The sequence below is a fragment of the Saccopteryx leptura genome, chromosome 2 (genome assembly GCF_036850995.1).
Source record: "Saccopteryx leptura isolate mSacLep1 chromosome 2, mSacLep1_pri_phased_curated, whole genome shotgun sequence".
In the NCBI taxonomy this organism is placed as follows: Eukaryota; Metazoa; Chordata; class Mammalia; order Chiroptera; family Emballonuridae; genus Saccopteryx; species Saccopteryx leptura.
In genome coordinates this window covers 288,601,701-288,620,546 of record NC_089504.1, presented here as the reverse complement: position 1 = coordinate 288,620,546, position 18,846 = coordinate 288,601,701, and the positions used below count along the sequence as shown (strand labels likewise).

The window sequence follows — 18,846 nt, the reverse complement described above, 5'->3', positions numbered from 1 at the left end:
GAGAGAGACAAACAGGAAAGGAGAGAGATGAGAAGCATTAACTCATAGTTGGAGCACTTTAGTTGTTTATTAATTGTTTCTCATACATGCCTTGACTGGAAAGCTCCAGCCAAGCCAGGGACCCCTTGCTCAAGCCAGCAACCTTGACCTCAAACCAGCAACCTTGGCCTCAAGCCAGTGACTGTGGGCTCAAACCAGTGACCTTGGGCTTCAAGCTAGTGACCCTGTGCTCAAGCTGGTGAGCCCACCCTCAAGCCAGCAACCTCAGGGTTTCCAACCTGGGTCCTCTCTCTCTGTCCCTGTAAAAATAATAATAATAATAATAATAAATAAGTAAAAATTAAAAAAAAAATTTGCCTGGCCTGTGGTGGTACAGTGGATAAAGTGTCAGCCTGGAATACTGAGGTCACTGGAATACTGAGGTCACTGGTTCGAAACCCTGGGCTTGCCCAGTCAAGGAATATATGGGAAGCAACTATGAGTGAATGCTTCCTGCTCCTCTCCCCCTTCTCTCTCTCTCTCTCTCTCTCTCTCTCTCTCTCTCTCTTCTGTCTAAAAACCAATAAATAACAAATCTTTTAAAAAAAAAATCTCCTATCCACCTGAATAGCCTATGGAGCTCCCATTACAGGACAAAGACAGGCCTGTTCCCACAAAAGTTTGAATAAGCTGCCTTCTGCTGCCCTTTCCTGCCCCTCCTCCTTAGTCATTCCTACATGTAGACACCTTATATCACACATCAGGATTGAAAACATAAACTCCTACTGCAGTCAGTAATGCCAATGAGTGAACAGGGTAGAAAAGAACCCTGATGATCTAGACATCTTAAAAAGGTAATGGGTAGTGTTTTCAGCTGATTGATCATGGAGAGAAGTAGGACTTAATTATCAAGGCCCCAATCTTTATTTCTTTTTGTTTTCTCTTTTTTTGTTGTTGAAAGAAACAGGAAGAGAGAGACATTGAGCTGCTCCTGTGTGTACCCTGACTCGGACTGAACCCACTACCTTGTTGTTTCAGGACAAAGCTCTTAACCAACTGAGCTAACAGGTCAGGGCCATCCAACATATTTTTTAAAGATTTTATTTATTCATTTTTAGAGAAGAGAGCAAGAGAAGATAGAGAAAAGGAAGGAGGAGCAGGAAGCATCAATTCCCATATGTGCCTTGACTAGGCAAGCCCAGGGTTTCAAACCGGTGACCTCAGTGTTCCAGGTCAATGCTTTATCCACTGCGCCACCACAGGTCAGGCCACCCAATATTTCAAGACAACTCCAAATATTCATGTGTCATCTGCTAATTTTTTAAGTTTGGATTATTAAATTAAATATATAGAGAGATAATGCAGGCCAAACAATACATAATTGCATAAAATATTCAAAGTTCTCCTCAAATACAGTGTGTCTGTAAAGTCATGGTGCACTTTTGACCGGTCACAGGAAAGCAACAAAAGACAATAGAAATGTGTAATCTGCACCAAATAAAAGGAAAACTCTCCCAGTTTCATACCTATTCAGTGCAGTTCGATGTTGGCTCACACACAGATTTTTTAGGGCTCCTTAGGTAGCTATCCCGTATAGCCTCTACAGACTCGTCACTGACTGATGGCCTACCAGAACGGGGTTTCTCCACCAAACTGCCGGTTTCCTTCAACTGCTTATCCCACTGAGTAATGTTATTCCTTATGTGGTGGTGCTTTGTTATAAACGCGTTGATATTCACGTTGCACTTTGGTCACGGATTCGAATTTAGCAAGCCACAGAACACACTGAACTTTCCTCTGTACCGTCCACATCTCGACTGACATGGCCGTGGGCTGCTCTGCTGTATACACGGTGTTACCTCATCATCTGCGCATGCGCACATGCTGCCACATCATCCTACAGAAACTGGGAGGGTTTTCCTTTTACTTGGTGCAGATTTCACATTTCTATCGTCTTTTGTTGCTTTCCTGTGACCGGTCAAAAGTGCACCATGACATTTACTTCAGTAAATTCTCCTGAAACATAATTCAGTATTCTGCCTTCTCTACACAGAATAGCTTTCTCATCCTTCTCTCCTTATTGAATTATTTTTCTTCGGAGTTTTTTCCTGGTTCCAAGGCAGGCAGAATAGTCTTCATCTGGGCCTCTTAGTAATTTATCCATCTCTATAATGTAGTAAGGACATTATGTTATGGCTAATTATCTCAAATAGAGCTCCTCAAAGGTACGGACTGTATATATATTTCTCTTTTTGCCCTCAGCATCTAGCCGGTGCTTAATGGATACTAGGTCCCCTGCAACTATTTGCTGAACGGAACAAGTTTGTTGACCTTAGGTCCTGGCCTAGGCGCAAGGTTGGAGAGGTTGTTGGCACAAAACCATCAATGACTGCTGCTGACCATTAGAGGGCAGAATGATTCCACAACTGTCTGGACCAGCCTCATACGTCAAGTGCCCCCAAACCTCTTCTGCTGATTTCCAACATTTCTCACCACCACCGCGAACCCTATTTTAACAATCCTTGTCAACACAAAACACACACACAGTCACATTCCTGGAGCAGCCCTGAGGTCACCCTCTTCCTCGCCAGACAGCGGCGCGCTCTCCCTCCACAGTTCCTTTTGGGAAGTAAAAAGTTAAATCCGCCCTTCCACCTGGTCCCTTTTCTCCGCTGATTCGCTTAATGAGGGCTGGGGGTATTTAGGGGCGTCCTAGAAAAATTGGGTCACCTACTTTAACGTCTTTTCCAGATACCCGTCACTCCAGGACACACGTCCACACGCACACATTTTCCTACCCAAGATCCTGAATCAGCAAGTCTTATCCTGCCCAGAAGGAACACGGTAAGAGGGGAGGGAAAAGGCAGGAGCCTAAGAGGCCTCCAGTTGTTCCCACACACTTATCTGTTCAGTCCTCCTTCCCATCCCCGCGAGGGAGCCCTTTCCAGGGGAACTGCCTCTCTGAGGGGGCGGACGCTGGCAACCGAGGAGAGGGAAGAGGGTCTAAGAGGAAAGCGGTCGAGCTGTGGGCGCTGGACAGCCCGCGACTAGGGATGGGAAGGAAGGAGTTAAAAGATCCGGGATTGGCTCTGCTGTCACCGAGTCAGGGAGGGGAAGCGTCCGGGAGGGAGGGTTCTGAGCTTGGCTTGAGTCCTCCCACGTCCCCCCTTGACAGCCGAAGACTTGGGCTGGCCGGACGCCCCTTTGGCACACTCGCTGGGGCAGCGCTCCCGCACGCACACAACACTCTCTGCCCTATTTCTCTCCCTTGCGCCATCTCCGACCTTCTCTCCGGAGACCCAGCAAGCACAGAAGCACGCTTTTTCTCAACACACACACACACACACACACACACACACACACACACGCACACACGCACACACACACGCACACACGCTAGCTCACTGAGGTCCCCGGAGCTCCGGCGCTCCTCTTCCCGCGCCCACCTGCTCTACCGCGTCCTACACTCGCGCAGCCGTCGCGCGCCCAGCCGCCGGAGGTCCGCTCGCCGTCCCGCCCACCCGGCACCTTGGCGCTCTGGACCGTGGCTGTCGCAGCTGGAGGGAACCAAGTACCCTGGGGTGAGCGCCCCCGCCCCGCTCCGCCTCATTCCCACCGGGGCGCGCCCAGAGCCCGAGGAAACTGCGGAAGCCATGGTGCGAGTCCCGGCTCACCATGGTGCCCGCTAAGGCCATGTCGTGCCCCAGGTGCCCCACCGGTGCCCACTTGCGCCTACTGCTGCTCCTGTCGCCACTGCTGCTGCTCCGGGGCGGCCACGCGGGCAACCTGACGGTGGCAGTGGTGCTGCCGCTGACCAACACCTCGTACCCGTGGTCGTGGGTGCGCGTGGGCCCGGCCGTGGAACTGGCCCTGGGCAGGGTTAATGCGCAGCCCGACTTGCTGCCCGGCTGGACGGTCCGCACGGTGCTGGGCAGCAGCGAAAACGCACGGGGCGCCTGCTCCGACACCGCCGCGCCTCTAGCCGCGGTTGATCTCAAGTGGGAGCACGAGCCGGCCGTGTTCCTGGGCCCCGGCTGCGTGTATGCCGCCGCCCCGGTAGGGCGCTTCACCGCACACTGGCGGGTGCCGCTGCTGACCGCCGGCGCCCCGGCTCTGGGCTTCGGCTCCAAGGACGAGTACGCGCTGACCACACGCGCCGGGCCCAGCTACGCCAAGCTGGGCGACTTCGTGGCGGCTCTGCACCGACGGCTGGGCTGGGAGCACCGGGCGCTCGTGCTCTACGCCTACCGGCCAGGTGACGAGCGAGCCTGCTTCTTCCTCGTGGAGGGGCTGTACATACAGGTCCGCGAACGCCTCAATATCACGGTGGAGGACCTGGAGTTCGCCGAGGGCGACCTCGATCACTACGCAGAGCTGCTGCGAACCGTGCAGCACAAGGGCCGAGGTGAGAGCGTGAGGGGAGTGAGGGGCGTCCTAGCTCCCTTTGACCCAGAGTCCCTCGAACCCTTCAGAAGTGCCGGGACGTCCTCTATCTCCTTTGGCCAGTCTTCTTTCTCTTCCTCTTACTCCTTGCGGTTCCTCATTCCTGTCTCAGAGACTTTGGCCCTTTCCATCTTTGCTTTTCTATTTCCTTCTCTTTCTCCATCCCCCCTCTCTTCCCGTTCCTATGAGCCTCTCCTTTCTCACTTCCCCTGCTCCCCCACCTCCTGCTCACCAGTTTCTCTGGACTTAACAGAAGGGAAGGAATGCCTGCTGCCACCCTGACACTTAGTAGGTCCTCGGCTTAATTCCCATCCCTTTTTTCTCGCTCATTTTCTGTCTGTTCCCAACAGCCTTGTTCCCTCCTCCATCTTCTCCTCCCATTGCTCCCTCACACACCCGCTTCTCTCCAGTCCCTTCTCCAGTTGGCCCTCTTCCCCTCCTGCCCCCTCTCCTGACCCCACCTTTCCCACCTTAAGTTCCACTACTGTTCCCACTCCCCTCACCTCTGCTCCTTCTCCCCTTCCACCTCCTCAGTCCACCCTTCTCCATCTTTCTCCTGCCACAGCCTGGACTGCATGAGCCAGGAGTTCCACTTAACTAACACAGGATCTCTGAGCATCGCCCCGGGGTGCCCCAGCTTCCCCACCTGAGGAGCTCCCCCCTATCCAAGGCCTAGGCTTTTCTATCTGACCCCCCCCCCTTCCTCCCCAGTTATCTACATCTGCAGCTCTCCAGATGTCTTCAGAACCCTGATGCTTCTGGCCCTGGAAGCTGGCCTGAGTGGGAAGGACTACGTTTTCTTCCACCTAGATCTCTTTGGGCAAAGCCTGCAAGGTGCACACGGCCTTGCTCCCCACAGGCCCTGGGAGAGAGGCGATGGGCTGGATGTCAGAGCCCAACATGCTTTTCAGGTGAGCGCCGAGGTGGGACGCCCAGGCCAGGGGACTGTGAGCCGGTAACACACAGATTCTGGGCTCCAGATCCTGCAATGGCTAAAAGGATTTTAGACAAGGGGTTCTTGATGCTCACAGGGAGTTAGGTGACGAAGGGCAGGGTTCTGGGGCAAGGGTGTACGGAGGGCCAGCGAACTCAGAGCCAAGAGGATACAAATATTTGAGAATAGGCTTAAGGTGGAAGGATGTTCAAGTCCTGCAGGCTAATTGGACTTAGAGAAGCCAAACCATTGGCTCTCCTGCTTTGGAGCAGACAGCTCCTCACCCAGGATATGGCGTCCAGTTTGACCTTGAACTAAGCAGAGATACAGTTCTGGGATGTGGGCCCCAGGGTACTGGGAGGATGGGTCAGTTCCCAGCTCACCCCTCTCCACTGACCCCTTCCTCAGGCTGCCAAAATCATTACATATAAAGAGCCAGATAATCCTGAGTACTTGGAATTCCTGCAGCAACTAAAACACTTGGCCCATGAGAAGTTCAACTTCACCATGGAGGATGGCCTGGTAGGAGTGGTCCTGGGAACCTCCAGGATGGACCCTCAGCCCCTATTCCATGGCCCTCTGCCAGTCTCCAACCTGTTCTCTCAGCCATCCCAGTATCCCGAGATCTCCCTCTTTCCCTTGCCACTGTTTCTGTATCCTGATGATGAGAGGACAGCATTAACAAACTGTTCAGTCTCTGAATCTCGCATCCTCATCAGTCAAATGGGGACGAAGTATCTTGCCCTATTTGCCTGGCAGGATTTGAAGTTGTGGTATGTGCAGAGGCATCTTATCAATAGCAAAATCTGTGGCATGTGGAGTGTTTTCTTCCATCCTCTTCCAAGTTCCCAGTATCTCCCATTTCCTCCCCACAACACCCCACTCTGTACCTTTCACACCTCCCACCCCAGTCAGGCTCTGATGGTCCCTGCAGGTGAATATCATCCCCGCATCCTTCCACGACGGGCTCCTGCTCTTTGTCCAGGCAGTAATGGAAACTCTGGAACATGGGGGAACTGTCACCGATGGGGAAGGCATCACTCAGCGGATGTGGAACCGAAGCTTCCAAGGTCAGGGCCTGGAGGTGACAAGAGTGGGTTGCCTTGGGGTGCACCAAGCAGGAGGCCATGAGAAGCCTCTAGTCCTGCAGCACAGGTAGTCATTTGCCCATGCAGTTTTTTCCTCTCTTCTACAAGAAATCTCTGCAGCTTCCTTTACGTCCTCCTGCCCCATCTCCCTAGCTCCATCGAGAAGTCCTTCTAAGGGTCCAGCCCCAATCATTTCTGCTACTGAAGTATCTGTCCCTTTTATTACCATTCCATATATGTGTACAGTATATGTGTTTGGAGGGCAAGGCAGAGATAATCAAGGGATGGAGAGGAGATGGAGGGGTGGTCCCTGAACTTCCTTCCACTCCCTCAAAACAGCCATCTTCCTCCATGCCCCAAGGTGTGACAGGATATCTGAAAATGGACAGCAATGGAGATCGAGAGACTGACTTCTCCCTCTGGGATATGGATCCTGAGACGAGTGCCTTTAGGGTAAGGCTGTGCCCAGAGAAGACAGTGCCAAATGAGAAAGACATTTCACCCTTCTGTCTCCCACCACAGCCCTGCCAGGGTATCTGTCTATTCTGTAGTTACTTGTCATGCTTGGCCACTTATGGAGAGCCCTGGATTAAAGAGGTTGGCTCTAGTCTGGGGGAGCAACCAGAATGATAGAGACTAATGGGCATTACCTTTAGAAACCCCATGTCTGAGGAGGAAGCATGGCCCTGCCTTCAGGCAGTCCAGTGTCTCCTGAGGTTGGTAGAACCCCTCCCACAAAGAGGCAGCTCAGGGACAAGATGAACACACACTAAACAACTCTAAGTGCAGTCAGGAATGGGAAGGGATTGAGCACAGGCACCAAGGAGCAGATCATCCAAAGAAAGGTTCCTGAAGGAAAGGTACATGGATTAGGCCAGGAATGTCATCTGAGAACAAACACTGCTTTTTCTTGTCTTCTGTGTGCTTCAGTCTATAAACTCTCTAGGATTCTATATGGAATTTTCTTTGTATGGAGTTTATCCTATATGGAGTTTTTTTCCTTTAAGAGTTTTCAAGTTTTTCCACTCTAATAAAATTGGACAAGGATATGGAGTCTCTCTGTATCTTCTCCCCAAAGAGGTCTGGTACATAGTTGACAGTGCAGATACAGGGTCTGGAAGCAGAGATGGGGTCAGTGGGAGACAGGACTGCTCCATGGGATAAGTGGCCTTACAAGCCCACCGTTCCTGCCCTCCCTCCCATAGGTCGTTCTGAACTACAATGGGACTTCCCAGGAACTGGAGGCTGTGTCAGGGCGCACACTGCACTGGCCCCTAGGATACCCGCCTCCTGACATCCCCAAATGTGGCTTTTACAACGAGGACCCCACCTGCAACCAAGGTGCCTGCCCCTTGCCATCTAGGCCTCCATTCTGGAGATGCTGCTTCACCCCATGGGGAGTCAAATAAGTGCTTTTCTCTCACACTGAGAGTTTACTGGAGAAACTCCTGCCTTTTTCTTACTTTCATCATCCTAGTTCACTGGTTGACTATTAGAAGGTTCTTCCTTCTGCTGTCTAACCAAAATCTTTCTTGTACAATTTGGACCCTCTCCTACAGCCCATTTTTCCACCCTGGAGGTGCTGGCTTTGGTGGGCAGCCTCTCCCTGCTCAGCATCCTGATCGTCTCAATTTTCATATACAGGTGAGCATTAGGATGAGGATGGTGAGGCTAGGAGATCCAGAGAACCAATCTCAGGGGAGGTGGCAGGAACCCAGAGGCAAGGGGAAAAGGCTGAGATATAGCAGGGGAAGGCTTATGAAAATGGGGGAGAAAAGAGACTAAAAAGCCTGAGGACACAAGAAAGAAAGGAGGAGGAGGAAACAGGGATGGGATTGGCCAGGGAGAGCGTGGTGATCCCAGAGGAGCAGAGCAGTTGTGGGCGTGGCATCATAAAGGCCTGGATTCTGGCCCAGGGACTGGTTTGTCCTCTGTACTCTTGCAGACCAAATGAGAAGCAATGGTTCAAACCCTTTGGGGTTGGGCCCTGTTAGTGAGCAGAGATGGTGAGCCCTGTGTGCACTGAGAGAGAGAGGAGCCCGTTCCTGCTTTCCAGTGGAGTTGAAGTGAAAGTTCAGGAAAAGTTAAGGACAGAGGAAAGCAAGGAGGGAGGGAAGAAAATCAGTGCTGTAAATCATATATTTACACTATGTGTAGGTATTTTCACACAATATTTCTTTTCATTCTTATAACAATACTTTGAAATAAATATTGAGGTCCCCAGTTTCCAAATGAGGACATTTGGACATGAAGACATGAGACTCAAAGAAATGAAGTGACTACACAAGGTCCCAGTGAAGCAGAATTTCACCCAAGCCTCCTGACTTTCATCCCAGAGGACAATCCTCAAATCTGCCTCTTAGCAGAGCAATGGGGCTATCTCTAGGCACTTAGAGTAGTCCCAGGATTCTAAAAAGGAGCTGAGGACAGAGCACCCCAGTCCTGGGCCAGGGGCTCAGATGCAAATTTCATACCCCAGGAAAATGCAGCTGGAAAAGGAACTGGCCTCAGAGCTGTGGCGGGTGCGTTGGGAGGACTTGGAGCTCAGTAGCCTTGAGAGGCACCTCCGGAGTGCGGGCAGCCGGCTGACCTTGAGTGGGGTAAGAACACTAGTATGGGGGGGCTGGGTATGGGAGGGGTGATGTAGTGCCTGATGGGTAGGGGAGAGGAGACAGAGCAGGGTTCTGGTCCCGGCTCTGTCTTCACTTGCTGTGTGACCTTGGCCACGTCACAGTCCCTCTCTCAGACTACTTCAGATGATTACATCTACAAAGCCTCTCTCAGAAAGCTCTTTCAAAAGTGGAAGATAGTATATATAAAAATACGTTAAAAGAAAAATGTAAATGAGAGGATTTCATGATGTGGTGACACAAAGGTAAGGCAGGATAGTGAAACCAGAGCTCCAGCCACCAGCAAGGAGAGCTGGACCCATGGTGAGGCCCATGGGCTGACCATCTCTCCTGCTCTTCATCCCTTCAGAAAGGTTCCAATTATGGCTCCCTGTTCACCACGGAGGGCCAGTTCCAAGTCTTTGCCAAGACAGCATATTATAAGGTGGGTCTGGGAACGAGGGCAGGGTGTGCTCTGACAGAGGACAGGGGAGGCTCCTAGAGGCAGGGTTGGGCTGTTAGGAGCTGTTGGAGTTCCCAGGGCACAGTGACAGTCTCCATTCCTTGCGCAGGGCAACCTCGTGGCTGTGAAACATGTGAACCGCAAACGCATTGAGCTGACTCGAAAAGTCCTGTTTGAACTGAAGCATGTAATGTGGGAGAGTGTGGCCGTGGCCTGGGGAAGGGTCCCAGCGGGGCTCAGGGGAGGACGGCAAACAGCCCTGGTTATGAAGGACCTCAGGGTTCTCTGTAGCCCTGGGGTGGGCCTTTGCTTGTTGTGCATGGGAGGAGGGGGTCATAGATGGGCAAAGGACAACTGGAGATATCCTGGAGGAAGGTCCTCAAGGGGCCATACTTGATGCCCCTGGGGCATGGAGGGTTTAGAAGGCAGAGGAAGTAGGGAGAAGATTTGGGAGAAGGTGGGCTAAAGAATAGCATGGGAATCAGAAACAAAGGTCCTAGAATGTCTGCAGAGAATGAATACGGAGTTAAGAAGAGTGAGGGGTCCTTGAGAATGGGGGACACCTTGGTGAAGAGTGAGGTCTCTGTCAGCCTCCTGATGCTGGTTCCCACTTGCAGATGCGGGATGTACAGAATGAACACTTGACCAGGTTTGTGGGTGCCTGCACTGACCCCCCCAACATCTGTATCCTCACAGAGTACTGTCCCCGTGGGAGCCTGCAGGTGAGGGGTCAAAGGGGTATCAGGAAACCCATCTGATGCCAGCCAAGCCTGTTTCTTTCTTTGCCCCATTTGTAAAATGGGGGTGGGAGAGGGCAGTGGCACTAGAGTCAATGCAAAGCTTTGTCCTGCTCTGGCACTTTACAGCAGTAGGACCCCTGCACTCCTCCTCCTGGGGGAGTCTTCAGGGCACAGGTCTGACTCTCACTGCCTAGCAGGACATTCTGGAAAATGAGAGCATCACCCTGGACTGGATGTTCCGGTACTCTCTCACCAATGACATTGTCAAGGTCGGTCTAGGAGAACGCGTTGGATGTGGGGGAGGCAAGCTTCTCTGGCTGTCTTTGCAGGTCCAACTCATACTCAAGACCCCTGTCTCCCACATTCTCCAGGGAATGCTGTTCCTGCACAATGGACCATTTTGCTCCCATGGAAATCTCAAGTCATCCAACTGTGTGGTCGACAGTCGATTTGTGCTCAAGATCACTGACTATGGGCTGGAGAGCTTCAGGGACCCAGAGCCAGACCAAGGACACACCCTCTATGCCAGTGAGCTCAGACCCATTCTGTTCCCAACCCTGACCACGGCCCAGTCCAGCAGGAGGCCAATACCTGGTCTGATGGATGTGAGCACATGTTTCCTGACTCTTGCTCAGTTCATTCACCAGGAGAAAGAAGAGTCAGATATAGTGGTCTTCAGATCTCTTCTCGCTCTAGCACTCAGTTTGGTGTCTCCAGAGCAGTCCTGGCCAAAATCTTCTGGCTACATCCTTGTTTCCCCTTAGCTTGGGGACCCTTCACCCTGTGACTCCTGACCTCTGACCCGCAGAAAAGCTGTGGACAGCTCCTGAGCTCCTGCGAATGGCCTCGCCCCCAGCCCAGGGCTCCCAGGCTGGTGACGTGTACAGCTTTGGGATCATCCTTCAGGAGATTGCCCTGAGGAGTGGCGTATTCCACGTGGAAGGTTTGGGCCTCAGCCCCAAAGGTGAGAGGACCATACTATCCCCTAACCCTGCCACAGTCTCAACTAACCTCAGTCCCAGAGAGTTGAGACCCCTGGAAATGCCATCACATCTTCCTTCTGGAAAGCTCAGCCACACCCTCTTCTCCATTGCTGCCAGAGACCCTGATGCATGGCTGGCTCGATTCCCTTCAGGCCTCCCCTGCTCCATGCCCTGGTCCTGGACTTCCCCATCCCCTCTCTCAACAGGCCCTCGGCCGACCTTGCTGCTGAGCCCCTTTCCCCCCACCACACAGAGATCATCGAGCGTGTGACTAGGGGTGAGCAGCCCCCTTTCCGACCCTCCCTGGCCCTGCACAGTCACATGGAGGAACTCGGGCACCTAATGCAGAGGTGCTGGGCCGAGGACCCACAGGAGCGGCCGCCCTTCCAGCAGATCCGCATGATGCTGCGGAAGTTTAACAGGTCGCTGGCCTTACCCCAACTCCCCTGCTCCCTCCACCACTTGTCTCATCCCTACAGTGACAGAAGGAACCACTCAAAGCCCCCCTTACATAGCCTGCTGCAGCCACCACAGCCTTGCAACCCCCTTTGTGAATACCATATGAGCCAGCTGTCCCTAGTCCCCTGCCTCTCATACTCCTCTCCTCCAACAACACAGCTACCCCATACTCTTCCTGCCCAGCCCCCCAGGGCCTTTAGTCCTTAGCGAGGTGCAAAGTAAATGGGGCCTCTCCGCCTTCCCACCCTACCCCCCCCCCAGTTCCCTTTCCTCTGTGCCACCCTGGGGCCCAGTGCCTCCAGGCACACCACAGTACCTGTATGCCCTCCTGTTCTCACCCCCTCTGACTTCTAACTCACTGATCACCAAAGTTGATCAAACTGAAGAAAATAATCAGTATGCCTGAAGCTTCATACTTGCTTCATACTTGACCCTGGCATCTCTAAGATGAACTGCACTTTCCTCCTACTCTTTTACCCTGCCGTTCCCTCCTTCCGTGTCCCCCAACCAGACCCTCACCAGGGCCCCCACTGCAGTTGGAAGGTGGGCTACCATTAAGCCTGAGTAGGATGAAGGCCTGTGGTGGGAACTCAGGGTAGGGCAGGGTGCTCCTCTCTCACTCCCGCCTCCTACACCCCCCCCCCAACAGAGAGAACAGCAGCAACATCCTGGACAACCTGCTTTCTCGCATGGAGCAGTATGCCAACAACCTGGAGGAGCTGGTGGAAGAGCGGACCCAGGCCTACCTGGAGGAGAAGCGGAAGGCTGAGGCTCTGCTCTACCAGATCCTGCCTCAGTGAGTCCTCGTGTCTGATGATGTGCCCTGCCGCCCCTGTCCCAGCCCCACCTCACCCTCTGATCTTTGACCCCTCAGCTCGGTGGCTGAGCAGCTGAAGCGTGGGGAGACAGTCCAGGCCGAAGCCTTTGACAGCGTCACTATCTACTTCAGTGACATTGTGGGTTTCACAGCCCTGTCAGCGGAGAGCACACCCATGCAGGTGAGTCAGGGAGCAGCCGCAAGTGAAGGCCAGGCAGATATGCTTAGCTCAGCATCTCCATCCCATAAGCTTGTCTTCTGGTTCCACTTTTCCCATCCAAGCCCAGGTGAGGTCTGTACTCCCTCGCCCCCTTTGGTTCTCTTCCCTTCCAGGTGGTGACCCTGCTCAACGACCTGTATACTTGCTTCGATGCTGTCATAGACAACTTCGATGTGTACAAGGTGAGAATAGGAGTATTGATAGGAAGGACAGACGTACTCCTGAACAGGGTCAGAGAAAGGTAAAGGGCAGAATGAAACAGAATTTTTAAGAGAGGAGACCAAGGTACATGGGGAGAGACGGTGTCATAAAGAGACCCAGGAGCAGGCAGAGAAACCGCGCGGGGGATGGGGTTGGAGGATAAGGAAAGCCAGCGACTTGCAGATGGGGGTTCAGAATGACAGACAGTGCTCGAGGAGTTGGGGCAGCACAGGGAAGAGAAAATTCCAGCCCTCATGTCTTGCACCCTCTCCTCACCCTCCCAGGTGGAGACAATTGGCGATGCCTACATGGTGGTGTCCGGGCTCCCAGTACGGAATGGGCGGCTGCACGCCCGCGAGGTGGCCCGCATGGCCCTGGCACTGCTGGACGCTGTGCACTCCTTCCGCATCCGCCACCGGCCGCAGGAGCAGCTGCGCTTGCGCATCGGCATCCACACAGGTGAGACCGCCCAAGGCTCACGAAGGGGGCTCCCCAAGGCTGAGCTGCAGAAGTGAGGCTTGTTTTCACCGCCTCAGATCCCACCTCCTCCCTCTCCGGGAGCACCCTAGCCCTGCCCTCCATCCTCCTACCTAACACCCTCCCACCCCCTCTCTGATGGGCTTCTGCTCCCTCCAGGACCTGTGTGTGCCGGTGTAGTCGGGTTGAAGATGCCCCGTTACTGTCTCTTTGGGGACACAGTCAACACGGCCTCAAGAATGGAGTCCAACGGGGAAGGTATGGTGGCCCTCTAGACCGGATGGGAAGGCGGAGTAGCTGGAACTAGGAAAGTCCTCTGGATCCTGTCCCAGCTCCCAGCCCTCGCTCCTCCCAGTCTCCTCCTGCTCATAAGGCCTCAACCTAAGCAGATCACCTCGAATCTAGTCAAAGATTCAGATCCTAGCTGCCCCGTCTTTCCAAATGCTTGGAAAATCTTTCCAGGCCAATGTTCACCAGTTCCCAGCAGGAATCTTACCTTTAGAGCCCTTCTGCCCTTTGGATATGGAAAGAAGGCTCAGAACTGCTCACTTGGGTGTGAATCTCAGCTCTACTACTAACCCAGCTGGGTGTCAATTTGCTACAGCACCCTGAGTCTCAGTTTTCCTCATTTGTAAAAATGAGAATAAAATATCTGCCTCACTAGAATTATATAATAAACCTACATATTGTCTGACCAGTGGATAGAATGCAGTGGTGCAGTGGATAGAATGTTGGACTGGGACACTGAGGACCCAGGTTTGAAACCCCAAGGTCACCAGCTTGAGTGCAGGCTCACCAACTTACGTGCTGGTTCGCCAGCTTGAGCATGGGATCATAGACATGACCCCATGGTTGCTGGCTTGTGCCCAAAAGTCTCTGGCTTGAGCCCAAGGTTGCTGGCTTGAGCAAGGGGTCACTGGCTCTGCTGGAGCCCCCCAGTCAAGGCACATATGAGAAAGCAATCAATGAACAACTGAGGTGCCGCTTCTCATCTCTCTCCCTTCCTGTCTTTCTGTCTCTGTCTCTCGCTTAAAAAAAAAAAAAAAGCTTGCTTCCACCTCTTCCCTTGGTCCTGTTTCCTGTTGATCTGCCCTTCTGTGTATTCAACACAATTCAATGCTGTATTCAACACAATTCAATCAAGTAAACATTTATTGCGCAACTACCAAGTACCAGGCCCTGGGATACTGAAAAGACCCAGACCCACAGTTAGCTGGACGGTCCATGCAGACCCAAGCCAAGCCTCATGGCAGAAGGAGGGCTACTTGGAGTCGAGAGAGGCTCTGGTTCAGCAGATATTCCCTGGGCACTGTGTTTGGGGCTGTCAGGATAGAAGAGATTTTCTCACTGAGGTCCAGTCCTCAAAAAGCACATTCTCAGAAATGGTTAAAAAAAGAACAAAGCTACTGTGATGTAGACTCCAGGAGTGGTGGGAGTGAGTTGAGAGAGAGGTCAGGGGTGTGGGGTGTGGAGGGTACCTGGTCAGGAGTAAGGAGCCCTGGGTCTGACCTCAACAGCCTGGGAAGATCTCCTCCCCGAGGCCTCAGTTACCTCAGCTAGAAAATGAGGGTGATGAGTTAAGTAATTGACAGCAACCGCTGATATAGTGCTTCCTGTGTGCCAGGTTCTATTTACTTTATGAATGTTAAATTTAAACCTCACAACAAGGTTCTACAATGGGTACTGTCACTGTTAGCACTCTATAGACTAGAAAATGAAGCCCAGAAAATTCATTACTCCCCCAAGCAAGCGTTCACAGGGAATTTTTGCTAAGTAGAGCAGGATCCAATCTCTGAGCTCCTGATGACTGTGCTATATACTGTCTGTCCAGACCCTTGTGATGCTCGAGTGCTATGCAACAGAACTTGCTGCAACGATGAAAGCTTAATCTGTGTTGTCCAATATGGTAGCCTTTGTCACAGGGGTCCATTCATCCCTTGAAATGAGGTCTTGAAACTGAAGCACCAAATTTTTAACTGTATTTAGTTTTAATTCATTTAAATTTAAATAGCTACACATAACTCTTTGCTGCCAGAATGGATAACACAGCTCTGAAGTTCTAGGGGAGAGGCCAGAGCAGTCAGACACCAAATGGAAAGGGTGGGACTCTGTATTAGGAAGCTTCCTGAACCAAAAAGGAGAGAGCATCTTTCTACCCCTACAGTCCTTTTGTTGTTGTTGTTACAGAGAGACTGAGAGAGAGTCAGAGAAAGGGATAGACAGGGACAGACAGACAGGAACGGAGAGAGATGAGAAGCATCAATCACCAGTTTTTCGTTGCGACACCTTAGTTGTTCATTGATTGCTTTCTCATATGTGCCTTGACCGCGGGCCTTCAGCAGACCGAGTAACCCCTTGCTCAAGCCAGTGACCTTGGGTCCAAACTGGTGAGCTTTGCTCAAACCAGATTCTCCCGCGCTCAAGCTGGCGAGCTCGAGGACTCAAACCTGGGTCTTCTGCATCCCAGTCAGATGCTCTATCCACTGCGCCACCGCCTGGTCAGGCCCCCACAGCCCTTGATTTCTTCTGCTTTCTTCTCTTGCATCCCTCACCTTCCCTTCTTCTCCTTATCCTATTCAGCCCTGAAGATCCACTTGTCTTCTGAGACCAAGGCTGTCCTGGAGGAGTTTGGTGATTTTGAGCTGGAGCTTCGAGGGGATGTAGAAATGAAGGTAGAGAAGGAAGACCCTAACCTCACCACCCTTTGGGGTTCCAGAAGGGGCCACCCTCCCTCAGGCCCCTATGCAAGCAGCCACTCCCATACCCATCATTTGGGAAAGTGAGCTTGACACTCTGCATCCCACCCTCTTCTTTTTCTATTCAGGGTAAAGGCAAAGTTCGGACCTACTGGCTCCTGGGGGAGCGGGGAAATAGCACCCGAGGCTGACCTGCTTCTCCTGCTGGCCTTCCACACCTCCCTTCCCTGTGCCAGAAGTGACAAAGTGACAGAGAGGTGCCAGACCTCACCTTCACCCACAGCCGCCCCACCATTGCCAAAGGATCAGAGAGTGGTTTGAACAGCTCAAGTGTGCTGACTCCGGTGGAGACACCACGTATTACCTTTGAAAGAGGACTGGTGGGGAGAGAGAATTCGGAGCTCACGGGACCAAACCAAAGCACACAGTCATGCCCAATGACACACACATAGGCACACCCCTCACTATCCACCCTGAATCAGGTCAGGCTGAGGTGTGGATTCCTGGATCCTCCTGCCCCTCCTTGTGCCCTCCTCTCTCAACCTTGCTACACTGTGACTTTTATGGAGAAGGGGAAGAGCCCCCTTATGGGGAACAGGAAAAGGAACTGGGGGATAGGGGAGTCCACATCTAGGCCTAGACCACATGGGCCACAAACACCCCCCTATCTCCCACCACCCAATATTGGATACAGTGTGCAGGGGAGAGGCGAAGGGGGGGGGGAACAGAACGTTTGTATGCTTTGCTTCTCCAGTGAGTGGAGACCATTAAAATCTTTATTCGAGTGACAGTGTCTCTTCTTGAGGGATAGAGGGTTGCCAGAAAACACAACGATGCTCTCCACCCTCTCTGTCAGAGAAGACGGGTTTCTCAAGCTGGGAACAGCCTAGGTATTACCCAAGCAGTGCCAACATTTTTGGTCCAAGGACCCGTTTACACCCTTAAAAGTTATTGAGGGCCCCAAAGAGCTTTTGTTTAAGTGGGTTATATCTATCAATATATACTGTATTAGAAATTAATACAAGCCCTATTAACTCATTTAAAATAACTATAATAAACCCATCATATGTTAACTTTTTACTGCTTTATCAAGGACATTCTTAAGAGAAACTGGCTTTTTTTTTCTTACTGCCAACATGTGGTAATGAAGACTGCACTGACTAGTTTGGTGCTACTGCCTTGATTTATAATAAGACATCAGCAGTTTCACACACACACACACACACACACACAGTTGATTACAGACCCTCAGTGCAAATGACACAGTAAGGCTAATCATGTACTATTAGGAGCATGAAAATCGGTTTGGCCTTATCCACCGCCAGAAAGGGTTTAGAGGACTCCCAGGGCCTGTGGACCACACTTTGAGACCAGTTGTATTACCCAGTGTCTGGCATATAACAAGAAAAGGAGTGTGGAATGGACAGCTCTGACATTTCTTGCCCCAGGAGGCCTGGGAGCCAAGAAGGAGGGGTGGGGGTGAGAACATATGGATTCCCTTTAACCTCAGTTGAGATTTCGGGATTGTCCACATGTCCCTCCATTCCCATGCCAGTGTAGCCAAACAAGTGATAGTGATAGTTTGCAAAATAACTCTCAGCGGGGCTAAGGGCCCCCTGATCCCAGCTCCAGCCGCTCACCCCACCCACTTTCAGAGCAGGCAGGAATGCAGATGAGGGGGAGAGGTGGCTACAGCTTCACCTCCCCCAGGGGGGAAAGAAAGTGCCAGACATTTCTTCAGTACCATCCATCAAGTGCAGACAGGCCCCTCCTCCTACCTCCCCAAGCTTCTTCCTGGAGTCCACACCCAGTGGGGACTTGGAGGTCAGGGTGGGCAGCTGGGAAGTCTGCCTTCAGGCTAGTGCTCCCTGATACACAAGTGGTGGTTTAGGATGAAGGAAGGATAAATCATTTTCTCTGTTGTCCAGTGACTTTCTTAATGTTCTGTGCTCCCTACCCACCCTTTTTGGCCTCAGTCAGATTTGATTTATTGCGAGAGGGAGCTTGCATGGTCAAGTCCTCACCCTCCTCAGCTGGGAATGAATAGCACTGGGAAGGCCTAACTGGAGGATGGTTGCCCTGGTAATCACAGCGTGCTCAACTTCCTGGGGGGCCCTCAAGGCCATGGAGACTCCCATATGGGCCCCAGTTCCTCCTGTCAAGGGTAGTAGACAGCCCCCAGGAGAGAGTGGATATGCTAAAGAGAACCGAGGGGCCTGGAGTTCAGGCGTGGGGGCTGTGTATATAAAGAGACTGGGCTTTGGGGAGGGGAGACTATGAGAGGAGGTGGAGAAAAGGGGCGGGGAGCCGCATGACTGAGGAGCTCCTGTAAGACAATTCTAGGAAATTGCGGGTCAGATCCTTCCGGGGCAGCCTGGCTCCACTGCGGGCGCTGGGGGTGGGCGTCAGGAAAGGCCCAAGGAGTGGATGATTTCAGCAGCTCGAGAACTTTCACTGGAACTGAGAAGATTTCCTTCCGGTGGAAGGTCCCTGAAGTCAGGAAGAATTGGGAAAGCCATTACTGAGGGGAAGGGGACGGTCCAAGGGTAGCGATAGCGTCTCTCCTCCAAGACGAGGAGGCAGATTTGCGTCAGAAACTGCCCAGCCCATATGAGAGGGGCAGTCTGGCCTCGCAGTTTCCCCGGCTGTCCTGCTGAGTAGATCTGGGAGGGGTGAGAGGGCAATGGTAATCACTGGCATTCAATTGTCCCTTTCAGTGGACAAAGGCTTTCACATA

At 52.4% G+C, this 18,846-nt stretch overlaps 1 protein-coding gene across 2 annotated transcripts; it reads left to right on the top strand.

Moving 5' to 3' along the window:
- The first annotated feature begins 3,297 nt into the window (after nucleotides 1–3,297).
- On the top strand, nucleotides 3,298–16,897 carry NPR1 (natriuretic peptide receptor 1). Of its 2 annotated transcripts, none has more exons than XM_066362444.1 (22): nucleotides 3,298–4,384; nucleotides 5,134–5,333; nucleotides 5,765–5,878; nucleotides 6,291–6,426; nucleotides 6,806–6,897; nucleotides 7,650–7,785; nucleotides 8,004–8,088; nucleotides 8,924–9,044; nucleotides 9,424–9,498; nucleotides 9,626–9,703; nucleotides 10,134–10,238; nucleotides 10,454–10,525; nucleotides 10,628–10,784; nucleotides 11,065–11,220; nucleotides 11,493–11,661; nucleotides 12,348–12,494; nucleotides 12,573–12,696; nucleotides 12,849–12,917; nucleotides 13,221–13,395; nucleotides 13,573–13,671; nucleotides 15,994–16,085; nucleotides 16,238–16,897. In XM_066362444.1, the coding sequence occupies exons 1-22, from the start codon at nucleotides 3,655–3,657 to the stop codon at nucleotides 16,298–16,300; spliced, it is 3,195 nt and encodes a 1,064-aa protein (XP_066218541.1). In that variant the 5' UTR covers nucleotides 3,298–3,654; the 3' UTR covers nucleotides 16,301–16,897. The 2 variants fall into 2 exon arrangements, with proteins under 2 accessions (XP_066218541.1, XP_066218540.1); XM_066362443.1 differs by having other exon boundaries at nucleotides 10,451–10,525.
- Nucleotides 16,898–18,846: the final 1,949 nt, after the last annotated feature.

Bases quoted from the DNA above. Each gene is read 5' to 3' on its own strand.
- NPR1 (XM_066362443.1), top strand. From the start codon at position 3,655: ATGGTGCCCGCTAAGGCCATGTCGTGCCCCAGGTGCCCCACCGGTGCC. The intron at 9,045-9,423 runs GTAAGAACACTA...TCATCCCTTCAG, and splicing joins GCCGGCTGACCTTGAGTGGG to AAAGGTTCCAATTATGGCTC. The intron at 12,918-13,220 runs GTGAGAATAGGA...TCACCCTCCCAG, and splicing joins ACAACTTCGATGTGTACAAG to GTGGAGACAATTGGCGATGC.